The following is a 14878-nucleotide window of genomic DNA, read 5'->3' on the forward strand; positions in this document are numbered from 1 at the left end:
TCTCTGTGAGTTTGAGGCCAGCCTGGTCTACAGAACGAGATTTAGGACAGGCACCAAAACTACACGGAGAAACCCTGTCTCAAAAAAAGAAAAAAGGAAAAAAAAACTGACTCCCTCAAGTTGTCCTCTTACCTCCATATAGCCCCTCCCAAACAAAATTTAAAAAATAATAGTGAAGCTGGGCAGTGGTGGTACATACCTTTAGTCCCAGCACTTGGGAAAACAAAACAAAGAAAACAAATAATTAAAATGTATACATACACATCTTTCCCCTCCCATCTCTGAATGAATAATATTTTGTTTAACTAGAGTCTGTGGTAAGAGCTATAGGAGACGATTATTTTCCATAGTTGATCATCTTCCCCGACCCCCAGGGTTTCTCTGTGTAGCCTTGGTTGTCCTGGAATTCTCTCTGTGGATCAGACTGGCCTTGAACTCACAGAGAGCCTCCTGCCTCTGTCTCCCGAGTGCTGGCATTAAAGGTATGTGCCACTATGCCCAACCAGAAAAAATCCTTAATTTCTGGGCCCCAATGACATTTGTCATGTGATCCTAGATAAGAAGACTTGATGGGTGAGTCTACAGACCACCCTCAGATTCCACCCCTCCACCAAGGAGAATTTGAGTGAAAATTACACCCCAAGATCCTGGGTATCTAGAAAATTAAAGTCAAGCTAGGAGCCTGGCATAGTAGCATACCACTTTAATCCCAGTACTTGATAAGCAGAGGCAAGTAGAGCTTTGTGAGGTAGAAGCCAGCCTGGTCTGCATAGTGAGTTCCAGGACAGCCAGAGCTACATAGTGAGACCCTGTCTCAAAAGAAACTTTTCGTATGTGTATGTGTGTCAAGATAGGTATGACAGCATATACCTATAATCCCAGTATTTGGGTGTCTAGGACAGAAAAATCATTAGTTCCAGGCCAACCTGGAATGCATAGCAAGACCTTGTCTCAAAATAAAAAGAACTTGGGCCCAAGATGGCTAGTGATTAAAGGCACATTCTACAAAACCTAACCAAAGTTTGATACCCAGAACCCACATTGCAGAAAGAGAGAGCCAGCTCTCAAAAGCTAGCCTCTGACCTCTATACACACTGTGACACACGTGTGCCCCCCATTACATCTACCCACACACAGATAATAAATAATAAATTTTAGAAGTAAAAAGAACTTGATTGTGGGGTGTTTACATATACCCATAATCCCAGCACTTAGTAGGTAGAGGCAGGAGGATCAAGAGTTCAATGTCATTCTTGGCTACATAGTGAGTTCAAGGCCAGCCTGGACTATGTAAGACACTGTCTCAAAAGGGGGTGCACATAGTTCAGTGGTAAAGGGTTTGTCCAACGTGTACAAAGCCCTAGATTCAGTCCCCATTAAAAAAAAAAAAAAGGAAGAAGATGGGAAAAGTCAAATAAGGACTTGGAAAAGGATGATTATGAATGTGGCCCACTCTGAAATTCTCTAATGCCATTCTGTGATCCAATAGTAACTTGAGACATGTAGTCACCCATAGGAGTGACCAGCAGTTCTCAGCCAAGAGAAGAGCCTGAGCTTCCAGGCAGCGGTTGGGGATGAAGCCCTAGGTACTCCAATGTGACGACTGTGTTGGCTCCTGTGTTACAGAAGCAGCATCCAGGGCAGCGTCATCTGCAATAATGCGGTGATTGAGAAGGGCGCAGACATCAAGGACTGTTTGGTTGGAAGTGGTCAGAGGATGGAAGCCAAAGGTAAACAACACCCCAAGTTAAGAGTCATGGAAGCCATTCCTCCTCACATTAACACAGAGGATGCTTAGTGGGCAAGATGTAAGAAATAGGCTCATATTTATACTTCAGGTGAAAACATAAACTTAGAGTCATCTTTGGAGAGTAGCTGATATATTATCAAATTTTTAGAAGTTTAATTTAGTCCTATTCTAGGAATATAGTTTACAAATAAGTTTACTTATATGTGCAACTATACTATCGAAAAATTGAAAATATAATAACGGCTATTGTCCAAATTCACACCAATACTCTATATTTGCTTTTGGGTATGACAGAGGTAGCCAGTTATACAGCATAACTCTGGAATATGCTGTGGCCTCCTAAAGACCAAGAGCACTCATCTGACTTGTTTTGTGTGTGTGTGTTGTTTTAAGCAGAGCAAACATAAATTTATTGTGGGAAAGAAAGAACTGCCAAGAGCAGGAGGAACTCCAAGGGAGGAGACCTGAGCCAGTTTGTAAGGAAGGTGGTCCCCTAGATTTCTGTCCTGGCAAAGGAGTAGCGGGCATAACCATTCTCGGCTGCTTAGAGCTGCGGCTGTGAGCTGTGCTGTTAGCTCAGCTGTGCTGGACAACCTGGAGAAGACTGGTGGAAATCGTAACATCTGGCCACTGTTACTCCCGTGTGCTTATCTAGGCACCTTGGTAGTGATGTTAGTTCACAAGACTCACAGCTAACTAAGACTGTTGATGGCTTTTTCTCCTAGCAGCCTACATAGCACCTTCTAGTACTCTGAAAGCTAGCCAGCAGGGAGAAAGGTTCCTGGTCAGTAACGACTTGATTTTTCCATGTTCTGTGACCAAAACTTGTGGTGTTTTCAGCCACAGGGTCTGCCAAGAGCAATAGCAAATAGCCTGTTTGAAAAAAATAATAATATGTATTTTCAAGTATCTGGAGATTGACACATGCCTTCAATTCTATCACTCAGGCAGCAGGAGCAGGCAGAGCTCTGTGAGTTTGAGGCCAGCCTGATCCAAATAGTGAATGCTAAGCCACCCAGGGCTACATAGTGAAATCCTGTTTCCAAAGATAAAACAAAATGGAAGCTAGAGAAAGGGCTCTACAATTTAACACTTGGGTCTTTCTGTTTGTTTGTTTGTTTGTTTCCTCTCTCTCTCTCTTTGAGACAGGGTTTCTCTAAGTGGCCCTGGCCATCCTGGAACTTGTTCTGTAGACCAGGCTGGCTTTGAACTCAGAAGTCCGCCTGCCTCTGCCCCTGCCTGAAGTGCTAGGATTAAAGTCCTGCACTACTACCACTGCCTGGCAACACTTGCCATTTTTGCAGAGGACCTATATTCAGTGCCAAGCACCCACATGGCAGCTCACAACTTCCAGTAACTCTAGTTCCAGGAGATCTGATGCCTCTTCTGAATTCTGTGGTTACCAGGCTCACATGTAGTGAACATACGTACATTCAGGCATACACTCATATATTGGTGAAATTATTAAGGCCACTCCACGTAGTTAAAAGGGAGGTTTATTTTGTGGGGTAACTCACAAGTGAAGGGATAGGTAACAGGGTGTGGGAAAGGTGAGACGCAGTCCGGCGGTGTTCTTTGGAGAACTCTGCTCAGTCTACCTCCAGGGTCCAGGGTCCAGGAAACAAGAGAGCCCGTGCATCCGGATCTCAGGTCTTCAGGGTCCTTCTCAGCCCGGCCTTGTAGGCGTGACAGTTACTGAAGCCTCAATGGGGGTTGGAACTTCCAGATCAAAGCTGGAATGGCTACCCACTACACTCATAACTCAGAAATTAATTTAATTTAATGAATAAAGTCTAGCCAAACATGGTAGCACACACACTTGGGAAGCAACTCCAGGGAGATTAGGAATGCAGAGCCATTTTCCTCTACTAATGTATTCTAGATCAGCTTTGTAAGACACTGTCTCAAAATAAAACAATAAATAAATTCCTAACTATCATTATAGCACTCGAAACCTGTTACTTAGAGGGGCCAGAGAGATGGCTTAGTGAATAAAGTACTCTGTGCAAGTATTAGAACCTGGGTTCAAATCCCCAGCACCCATATAAAATCCTGCACTGGGGGCAGATGCTCACATTTGCTGGCTAGCCAATCTAGCTCAGGGCAGCTGCAGGGTCAGTGAGAGGCTGTCGTGAAATATAAGGTAGGAGAGCCGGACATGGGGCTCATTCCTTAATCCCAGCCCTTGGGAGACAGGCCAGCCTGAGACGCATAGTGAGACCCTGTCTCTAAGTAAACGACAATGATAAGGTGACTCGTACACCGGCCTCGCTTTTCTAGCACTGCTTAGGGAGCAACCCTTGGCCCTTCTCAGCAGCACTGGGCCCACACAAACTGTGCATCTGACATTGAACTGCTGCCCTGGCCCAGGGGCCCTTGTTACATCTGACTCTTCTCACTCCAGCTAAGTAAGCACTCTCAGGGTTCTGACAAAGATCCCGGCAGCCAGGTTTGAGCTCCTGCTCAAGCACTAGGTAGGCCACAGTCAACAGTGAAAACCAGAGAAACTATAGTTGCACATATAAGTAAACTGCATGCTTCATCTGAGTTTCTTCTTACTGTCCGTGACAAGATTTGAACCTCTTCTCTGTTGATCATAGTGAAGAGTTACGTAACCGTGAAAGTAGGCCTAGTAAAGTCAGGTCTTGACATATGTTTGACATGTGTCAGGTCCTGGTTAGCAGGAGTCCTTCCTAATTTCAACAGGCAGTCTTTCATTTTTAACGTGGTAATCCTTTCTATCACCTTGGTTTTTCCTCAGTTATCATATTCCTGTATAGCCTGCCTTTTAGGATCTGTTTGTTTGTTTGTTTGTGTTCAGGTGTGTGTGTGTGTGAGTAAAGGTGTGTGCCACAGATCACATGTGGAGGTCAAAGGACAACTTTCAGGAGTTGGTTATCTCCTGCTGCTGTGTTTCTGAGGCAGGGTCTCTTTTGTTTCTACCATACTAAGTACTCTGGGCTAGCTGGCCTGCAAGCTTCCAATTGATTAGCCTGTTTCTCCCTGCCATCTTGCTGTGGGAGTGCTGAGATTACAGGCCAGCCACCACATCTGGCTTTTTACATGGGTTCCAGGGACCAAATTCAGGTCATCAGGCTTATGTAGGTCTTCAGCCTTGTCTAGCAAGTGCACTCTCTTGAGGTCTTGACCTGGTCCTGGCCCAGAACTTTCCTGTCCTCTATCTCATCATGTAAGGACTGCATCATCTCACAGCATCACAGGAAAAGGAGTGGACCCCATAGGATAAGATATTTCGAGAGAGACAATTCACATGTTGTTATAATTCATATTGTTTTGATTATGTTTTATTGTTAGTTGTTAGTCTCTGGGTCTGATTTGTAAATTTTATTATAGGTATGTATTTATAGAAAAACAGGCTGAAGAGTTGGCAACAATGGTTAATAATACTGGCTATCCTTCCAAAGGACTACAATTTGGTTCCCAGCATCCACATGGTAGTTCATAACTCTCTAACTCCAGTCCAGGGGATCTGATACCTCTACTGACCTCTGTGGGCACCATGCATGCATGTGGTATATATACATATATACATGCAAGCAGGCGAAACATCCATACTCATAAAATAAATAACAATTTTTAAAAGGTAGTATATGCCAGGCAGTGGTGGTGAGCACCTTTAATCCCAGCACTCAGGAAGCAGAGGCAGGTGGATCTCTGAGTTTGAGCCAGCCTGACCTACAGAGTGAGTTCCAGGACAGCCAGGACTACACAGAGAAACTCTGTCTCAAAAACAACAACAACAACAAAAGCATAGTGTATATAGGGTTGCTTGGGGAAATTCTATTCCTCTTTCAATGGCGCTTTAACCACACCATGATCTTGCTCTGTAAGTTTCCTCGAAGCCAGATGCACAGAGTCAGTTCCAGGGGCTGGAAAGATGGCTCAGCGGTTAAGGGCACTGACTGCTTTCCCAAATGACCTGGGTTCAACTCCCAGCACCCACATGGCAGTAAACAACTGTCTAACTCCAAGATCTGACACTCTCCCACAGATTTACATGCAGGCAAAACAATGCACATAAAATAAAAGTAAATAAATTTGAAAAAAAAAAAAAAGAAAAGAAAGAAAAAAGAACAAGCTTTGAAAAAAAAAAGAAGGTGCTCTCCCATAGGCCCTTTGGAAAGGAACATTGTCCTCTCTGGAAGCAGCTGGATTTGAAATGATACCTTTTGCTGCCAGTTCAATGAAAACCTTTTCTCTCTTTTTGTTTTCTGTAGCTAAACGAATGAACGAGGTGATTGTGGGAAATGACCAGCTCATGGAGATCTGAGTCCTGAACAAGACTGACCCCTTCCTTTTGGCCCCAAAACTACAGATGTTGGCTGGCCCACCTGTTTGACTCTGTATTTATTTTTCTTTCTTTCTTTTTTCTTTTCTTCTTCTTCTTCTTCTTTTTTTTTTTTTTTTTTTTAAGTGCCTGTCCTGGATCTCACTCTGTAGACCAGGCTGGCCTCGAACTCACAGAGATCCACCTGGCTCTGCCTCCTGAGTGCTGGGATTAAAGGCATGTGCCACCACCGCCTGGCTGTGTATTTATTGTTCAATAAAGAGAATTTCCAGGCTATAGGTGTAGCTCAGTGGTAAAGTGCTTGCCTCGCATGCACAAGGCTCTAGCCCTGCAGTGAAAACAAAACAAAACAAAACAAAAAGAAAGACTTCCAAAGGCAGGTTTGAAACAGTCCCAGGTTCCTGGCGTCTGGGTTCCAGGTACAGTATGACAGTGTGTGTTTGTGGATTCCGTAGGAAGTCTACTGAGAGCAACAGTGAAGTAGACACGATAGGCTAGGTTTTGTGTGCCAGGGGTCACAGACAGGAAGCAGCTGTCTAGTGGCCCCTCTGAAGATTATTTCTGACTGGCTGACCAAGCCTGGTCTGTGAAGTATCTCTCTTCACTCTGAGGCTGAGCATGGTAACACATATAACCTGTAACCCCAGCACTCAAGAGGTGGAGGCAGGAGGATCAAGAGTTAAAAGCAATCCTCAGGTGACTTTTGAGACCAGAACTAAAATAAGGCTAGCAAGAAGGGTTAGCCAGTAAAGGTCCATGGCTCTCACGCCTGGTTAACCTGAAGTCAATCCCTGGAACCCACATAAAGGTGCACGAGAGCGCGCACACACACACACACACACACACACACAAAAAAATAATAATAATAATAATAGTCTTTTTTTTTTTTTTTGAGACAGGGTTTCTCTGTGTAGCTTTGCGCCTTTCCTGGAGCTCACTTGGTAGCCCAGGCTGGCCTCGAACTCACAGAGATCCGCCTGCCTCTGCCTCCCGAGTGCTGGGATTAAAGGCATGCGCCACCACCGCCCGGCTCCAACTCAACTCTTAACCCTTAGAGCAGTGGTTCTAACTTTCCTAACTGCAACCCTTTAACACAATTCTTTATGTTGTGGTGACCCCAAAACATGTAATTATTTCATTGCTACTTCATAACTGTGACTTAGCTACTGTTATAAATTGTAATGTAAATATCTGATATGAGACGCCTGTGGAACGGTCATTAGAACCACCCGGTCCCAAGTGTTCAAGACCCAGAGGTGGAGAAGCGCTGCCTTAGAGGCTTTTAAAGCAAGCTGAAGTAAGCCCATGGCTAGTGAACAGCCTTTCCCCGCAGTTTTCATGAAGGCAAAAGCTATAATCTGTAATGGTGTTCTGAGCCAAGCCTACTCCATTTCTTACCACACCCTTGGTGATGCCCACTTAGCCTGGCAAGGAAGAGCCAATAACTAGTGTTACAGTTTGAAAGGCATCCTGACTTTTCTCCAGCGGCGTCCTTTTCGTCTTAATTATATAGGCACCCATGCTTCAGATCATGGAGAATGAGGTTTCTCTGTTCACAGCCCTCTGGAGTCCTATCCCTTCCAGTTTGCACTCCCGCTCCCAAACACAGGAACACACTGCTCTGGTCTCCCCCTGCACTGCTTTTACAACCTCCAGGTGTTCGTGGAAGATAAAAGTGACTCCTGGGGTAAGATTTCACCTCCTAGAATTATCAAAGTAAAAGTTTCTCTTGATGTCCTCACTGTGGGTGGCAGTAATTATAATAAAGGATAGTTTGAAATACTGGTTTCTACATTGCTCCAAAAATTTCCAGGCTCTCAAGTTCACTTGAGTAACCTGCCTGATCGTACGTTGGTCTCATTGAACTTGAAAGATGAGCGTGCCTACCCTGGGGAAGCCCCACCTCCAACCAGTCTTGGGAGCTCTGACTCTCCATCCCTCCCAGTGCTGAAGATAGTGCTCCTGGAAGATTGCCTTCATCAGACAGGAGCCCGGTGGTCTAGCAGAAGTTGTTGAACACATGGGAGTGAAGGAGAGAGAGGAAGAAGTATGATAGTATCCAAAATGGTTCCTAGGGAACTAGAATTAAACTTGTGGGTTCTTTGCCAGGTATGGTGGCATAATCCCATAATCCCAGCACTCAGGAGGAGGAAGTAGGAAGATCATGGTTATCCTCAGCTATACAGGGAGTTTGAGGCTAGCCTGGGCTGCATGAAACCCTGTCCCCAAAATTTTTTTTTAATTAAAAAAAAGTCCAACCATGGTGGTGCACACCTTTAATTCAGGCTGATCTCTTGAGTTCAAAGACAAACTGGTCTTCATAGTGAGGTCCAGTCTCAAAAAAAAAAATAAAATAGCAATAGATGATGATTATGATGGTGATGATAATGATAACAAAGGTTGGTTAAGTAGTACTGGAAACAGTGTCCTGGGCTGAGTGGAAGACGACTTGTGTGATGGTGTTTGGTTCTAGCCCGATCACTGCCTCTCCTGACCTGAGTTAGAGTGAGTGAATTTGGGGGGGGGGGCTGGGGGGGCTGGACATTCAATTGTTTGCTCGCTTTTTTTTTTTTTTTTTTTTTTTTTTTTTTGGTTTTTCGAGACAGGGTTTCTCTGTGTAGCTTTGCGCCTTTCCTGGAACTCGCTTTGGAAACCAGGCTGGCCTCAAACTCACAGAGATCCGCCTGCCTCTGCCTCCCGAGTGCTGGGATTAAAGGCGTGCGCCACCGCCACCACCGGCCGGCTGTTTGCTCACTTTTTGAGAGTACTGACTGTTCTTCCGAAGAACCCAGGTTCAACTCCAAGCACTTGCAAAATGACTCACAACTGTCTGTAATGCCGTTTCTAGAGGATCTGAAATCTTGGGCACCAGATGTACAAGTGATGAAAAGATAAATAAAGCTTCACACATTAAAAATAAATATTTTAGCCAGGCGGCGGTGATGCACGCCTTTAATTCCAGAACTTGGGAGGCAGAGCCAGGCGGATCTCTGTGAGTTTGAGGCCAGCCTGGTCTACAGAGTGAGATCCAGGTCAGGCACCAAAACTACACAGAGAAACCCTGTCTCAAAAAAAAAAAAGATTTTAACTTTTAACTTATTTCTGTGTCTGTGTATGTGTGGGAATGTACCTGCAGAAACATAAGAGGATATAGGATCCCTGGACCTAGAGTTACACGAAGTGCTTATTGTGGGGTCTTCTGGAAGAGCAGCAAGCACTCTTAGCCACTGAGCCAGCTCCAGGTCCCAAATTGAGTGCTTTTCTAGTGTGTGTGTGTGGGGGGGGGGTTGTCTTTTGTTTTTGTTTTGAAACAGGATTTCTCTGTATTAACTCCCCTGGCTGTCCTGGAACTCACGTTGTACACCAGGCTGACCTCAAACTCACAAAGATCCAACTGCCTCTGTCTCCCAAGTGCTGATATTAAAGGTGTGCACCACCACTGCCCGGCAGATTGAGTGCTTTCTAAAGCCCTTCCTGTCTTCGGGTTTAGTCCTTTTTTTTTTTTTTTTTTTTTTTTTTAAAAGATTTATTTATTATGTATACAGTGTTCTGCCTGCATATGCCTACAGGCCAGAAGAGGGCGCCAGATCTCATTACAGATGGTTGTGAGCCACCATGTGGTTGCTGGGAATTGAACTCAGGACCTCTGCAAGAACAGTCAGTGCTCTTAACCTCTGAGCCATCTCTCCAGCCCTAGTCCTTTTCTTAGAGCCTCTGGCCACAGAGTATAGGAGTCCAGACAGTCAGAAGTCTCAGACCACAAAGGGGTAAAGCTAGGTAGATGTGGTGGAAACGTGAGATGGCAGCGGAGAGGAGTTACCTAAACTGTTCCAGACCCCTCTTCTGCCTTCCTGGGACCCAGGGCCATCACCCTGCCCTGCACCAAGGATAGGAGCTGAGGAATATTCTCAAGTTTGAATCCCAGCTGAGAGCAGCTTCCATCTCAGGACACTGTTGCCATTGTCCTAGCAACTCCTAGATGCCCACGATGCTTTGCTGTTAGTCTCTGTGCTCTGTTTGTCTACCAGTAGGCAGAAGCCATTTTCATTTCCCTTTGGTGGCTGCAGATGGGTTATGTCTGCTATGTAGCAAGCAACTGAATGTCTACTGGCCTGCCAGCCAGGAAGGGGTGCTGAGCCTGCCCTGCTTTTCCCAGTGGTGTTTGAAAAGGAAATAAAGGAAGAGAGGGTGAAGGCAACTTTCAAGGAGGCCTCTGAGAAGGTGCTAACGTAAAAAATAAATCTGAAGCCGGGCTTGGTGGGGCACACCTTTAATCCCAGCACTCAGGTGGCAGAGGCAGGTAGATCTCTTCAAGGCCAGCCTAGTCTACATAGTTCCAGGACAGACAGAGCCACATAGACCCTATGAGAGAGAGAGAGAGAGAGAGAAGGCACTTCTGCAAGCTTGCTATTCAGAACACTTACTTCAGGGCTGCTCCTGCAGGAACCATCTCTCAACACTTTTTTTCTGCCTGCTGACAAGATTGCCCTGTAAGTTTCTTCCCAAGATGAAATGTGCAGGGAGCACCTTCTGTTTAACTTCAGCCATCCCTACCCTTAAGGAGGTGCAGAAGCCAGACCTTTACAGTTCACTGTGTGTTGGGTGCCTGTAGTCCCAGCACTTAAAAGCTGAAGTGGGAAGATCCCATGAATCCAGGAGTTCCAGATCAGCCTTGCGTAACTTAGGAAGACCCCTTCTCAGCAGAAACAAAAACTAAACAGTGGTTAACTGTGTCAGTGGGAAGGACCACCCAGATAGAAGGTCTAGAAAGCTCTGTAATGGAGCTGACCCTCAGGGAAAGAGGGGCATTGTATTGAAGGCCAAAATGACCTGGCCTAGACCTGAGGCACATGGAAAATGATGAGCCACCTCTTTGGTACCAAAAGTCTATTCCCCACGCTCAAGTTGAGGGCTGTTCTCTGATCTCTGGTTGCAGCCTCTGGCGCCAGACTTGGTAGCTGCTATTGATCTGAGCTGCCTAATGGGAAGATGCACACATAGCAGACTTGGCATCTAATTCTAATCAGCCACCCCTGTTTCCCTCTATATCACAGTCATTGCCTCTGCCTGGCCCAGATAACAGAAGCAAGCAAAAATTATGGTGAGCAGTCTGGAGAAATACATAAAAAGAAGAACTGCCGGGTGGTGGTGGCGCACGCCTTTAATCCCAGCACTCGGGAGGCAGAGGCAGGACGATCTCTGTGAGTTCGAGGCCAGCCTGGGCTACCAAGTGAGTCCCAGGAAAGGCGCAAAGCTACACAGAGAAACCCTGTCTCGAAAAACCAAAAAAAAAAAAAGAAGAACTGTCCCAAGTCATATCGATTTCCCCTGAAGCCACATTGCTCACTTTCTCCCACACGGTGTGTGTGTGTGTGTGTGTGTGTGTGTGTGTGTGTGTGTGTGTGTGTGTTCCACCTTGAGGCACTGTTCTCAATAATGTACATTATCTCATTTAGTCCTGTGTTAGGGACTAGAGTTGGAGATCAGTTAATAGAGCACTTACCTATCACGTAGGAAGCCCTAGGTTCAATCCCCAGTACTTCATAAACCACATGTAGTAGCATACACTGTAATCCCAACACTTGGGAGGTAGACCAGAAAGATCAAAAGTTTAAAAAAGAAAAGATTTAAAAGGAAATGCTGGACCAGTCTTTAATCCCAGCACTCAAGAAGCAAAGGCAGGTGCATCTCTGAGTTTGAGGCCAACCTAGTCTACATAATGAGTTCCAGGCCATCTAGGGCTACAGAGACCCTGTCTCAACCACAATAACAAAGATATCAGACCTTGAATTGTGTTTAGATTGCTCCCCTCCTCCCTTCCCCATCTACTTCCTGAGTACCCCTGAATATCTCAGGTCAGTAATTTCCTCTGTGATATCTGGGCTTCCCTCAGGCTAAGAACCCTTTAAAAAAAAAAAAAAGAAGAAGAAGAAGAAGAAAAGAAAAAAGAAAGGCAGGTCTGTGCTGATGCTGCATGCCTTTAATCCCAGCACTTGGGAGGCAGAGGTGGGTGGGTTTCTGTGAGTTTGAGGCCAGCCTGGTCTACAGAGCAAGTTCCAGGACAGCCAGGGCTGCAAAAGAGAAACCCTGTCTTGGAAGTCCAAAAAAGAAAAAAAGGCTTCCAACCCCCAGAGCTCATTGAAAGAGTAGGCGTGTTTAGCTCACTAATAGGTAATTAACTAATCCTGGGAGATGATTGCTCTTCCCTTCTGTTATTTTTGGGGGAATGTCTCAGTTTTGAGCCCAAACACAGACCCATATCCAATAGACGTAACAGTGAAACACCCTGTTCACATGGAAGCAGGCTCTTTATCTTTTTTTTTTTTTTTAAATGTGCATTGGTTAAAAAAAAAAAAAAAAAAAAAAAAAAAAAAAAAAATGTGCATTGGTGTTTTGCCTGTGTGTATGTCTGCGTTGGGTCCCCTGGAATTGGAGTTACAGACAGTTGTGAGCTGCCATGTGGATGCTGAGAATTGAACCCGGGTCCTCTGGAAGAGCAGTCAGTGCTCTTAACTGCTGAGCCATCTCTCCAGTCCGGCTTCTTTATCTTTTTGTTTGTTTTTTTCTGCTTTTTTTTTTTTTAAGATTTATTTATTATGTATACAGCTACAGCATTCTGTCTGTATGTACACCTGCATGCCAGAAGAGGCACCATATCTCATTACAGATGGTTGTGAACCACCATGTAGTTGCTGGGAGTTGAACTCAGGACCTCTGGAAGAGCATCCAGTGCTCTTAACTGCTGAGCCATCTCCCAGCCCCTGTTTTATTTTTCAAGACAGGGTTTCTCTGTGTAGCCCTGGCTGTCCTGGAACTCGATCTGTAGACCAAGCTGACTGGAACTCAGAGATCTGCCTGCCTCTGCCTCCCAAATGCTGGGATTAAAAGCATGTGCCACCATGCCCGGCCAGGCATCTTTATCTTATTCCTGCTAATTACATGGTGTCTGGCAATAGTTCTGACACTGCACTTCTTTCAGAAGAATCCATAGAAAGCCCCAGTGTAATTATACCTGCAATCCCCCTTTCCAGACCAACCTTAACTACATGAGTCTGTGTGTCAAAAGCCCAAGCTAACTGTCTTGATGCATGCCTATAATCCCAATATTTAGGAAGCTGAGACAGAAGGAGCAGAGCTTGAGACACACTCAACTACATATGACCATCTTTAAAAAAAAAAAAGAAAGAAAGAAAGAAAGAAAATGCTAGGACTTTGCCACAACTGGCAATTGATAGCAGCAGTCAGCTGGTAATGGAAGCAGAATCGAGGCTGAGGTGATTACACACCTAGTTTTCTATGGACCTCTAGTTTGCAGAATCTGGTAAAAAAGAAAGATCTTAAGAAATGCCAGATCTGTCCTGGCATTATGATGTCACTCTGCTAATTCCAAGCAATTCCTGTCTTTATAGCCCCAAGATCAATGTAGGAGTCCTATAAAGCCCACTTTAGAGCTGTTTCCAGAGTCTTGCTAGGGGTGCACTTTCTCTGCAGAGGCCTTCTTCATATGACCAGGGAGGGGGGGAGTACTGTGCACACAGGCTTATTGTCTTTTTTTTTTTAATATTTATCTTTATTTTTGTGTATGTGCTTGGGTACCTGTATGTTTATCATGTGTATGAAGTTGACCTCAGAGACCAGAAAGTTCTCTTAGCGCTGGAGTTACAGGCAGTTGTGAACTCTCCACTGTGGGTGCTGGGGAACTAAACCCAGATCCGCTGTAAAAAGCCAAGAGGTGATCTTACCTGCTGAGCTCTCTCTCCAGCCCCCAGGCTTCCTTTCATGTCCTGGTGCCAGTCAGCCTCAGGGTCAGCCACAGTGTTGTAGACAGATGCACTAATCCCTCCTGAGGACCTCACCCCTCAACCCAGCTGCTGTTTCCCTAAGACTAAACCCTAGAGCTGATGTTAATTCACACAAGTTCTCAAAAAGTTTGGCTGTATGTAGCAAGACCAAAAACATATTTATGCTTATTGACCCAAACAACCCCATTTCTGGGAATCTGTCCTAAGGACATTCTGCAAATGATTGATGGAAAGCCTGTGTAGTAACATGAAATATTTATGATTCAATGATTAAAAAGTCTGGAAGATTGAGCAAGAGGCTAGCCAAATGTGTTAGCGGTATCAGAATAATGGATTTATTGCAGTCTTTTTTCCCCCCAAACTTTTTTTTGTTTGTTTTCTGAGACAGGACCTCTCTACGTAGCCCTGGCCGGCCCAGAACTCTCTATGTAGACCATGTTGGGGCCTGGAACTCACAAGAGATCCACCTGCCTCTGCATCCTAAGTGCTGGGATTAAAGGTATATGCCACCATGCTCAGCTTCTTTCCCAAACTTTCCGTATTAGTTATTGATTTTTACCCTCCTATGCCATATCAGAGTTTATCAACCAGGAGCAAACAGAAACAGCACAATCAGATGGGAAAGCTAGACATTTAACAAACAAGGTCTCTTCTCATCTTCTGTCATTTACACCTGGTTTCTTCAACTCTTAGGGGCGCACATTATTGAGCACCACTTACTTTCTAGCAGGGGAAACAGACTCTCAATTGCAGTACATAAGTTATGTCATCACAAATACAATAATAAGACAGGCCAGGCAATACAGGCCTGTACAATCCCTGAACTTGAGAGGTAGAGGCAATAGGAACAGGAGTTCAAGGTCAACCTGAGCTACCTGAGAACTTGTCTCAAAAAAAAAAAAAAAATTAAGTAAAATTCTAAAAATACAGTACACAAATAAACTGAGTGTTAATGAGAACCATAAAGAAAAAAGCAATTATCCACCAAGAGCGAAAGGGAGTCAAGGAAGTCTTCCA

At 44.9% G+C, this 14878-nt stretch overlaps 1 protein-coding gene across 3 annotated transcripts in view; it reads left to right on the plus strand.

The window, feature by feature from the left end:
• The window catches only part of Eif2b3 (eukaryotic translation initiation factor 2B subunit gamma), a 79956-nt gene extending 73772 nt beyond the window's left edge, over positions 1 to 6184 (plus strand). For all 3 annotated transcript variants that reach the window (XM_037202852.1, XM_037202851.1, XM_037202850.1), the window contains exons 11-12: positions 1627 to 1730; positions 5989 to 6184. In XM_037202852.1, the coding sequence (XP_037058747.1) occupies positions 1627 to 1730; positions 5989 to 6041 (157 nt within the window). In that variant the 3' untranslated portion in view covers positions 6042 to 6184. The remainder of the gene's footprint in view (positions 1 to 1626; positions 1731 to 5988) is intronic.
• The last annotated feature ends 8694 nt before the right edge of the window (positions 6185 to 14878 follow it).

Source organism: Peromyscus leucopus, chromosome 2, assembly GCF_004664715.2.
Source record: "Peromyscus leucopus breed LL Stock chromosome 2, UCI_PerLeu_2.1, whole genome shotgun sequence".
Lineage (NCBI taxonomy): Eukaryota > Metazoa > Chordata > Mammalia > Rodentia > Cricetidae > Peromyscus > Peromyscus leucopus.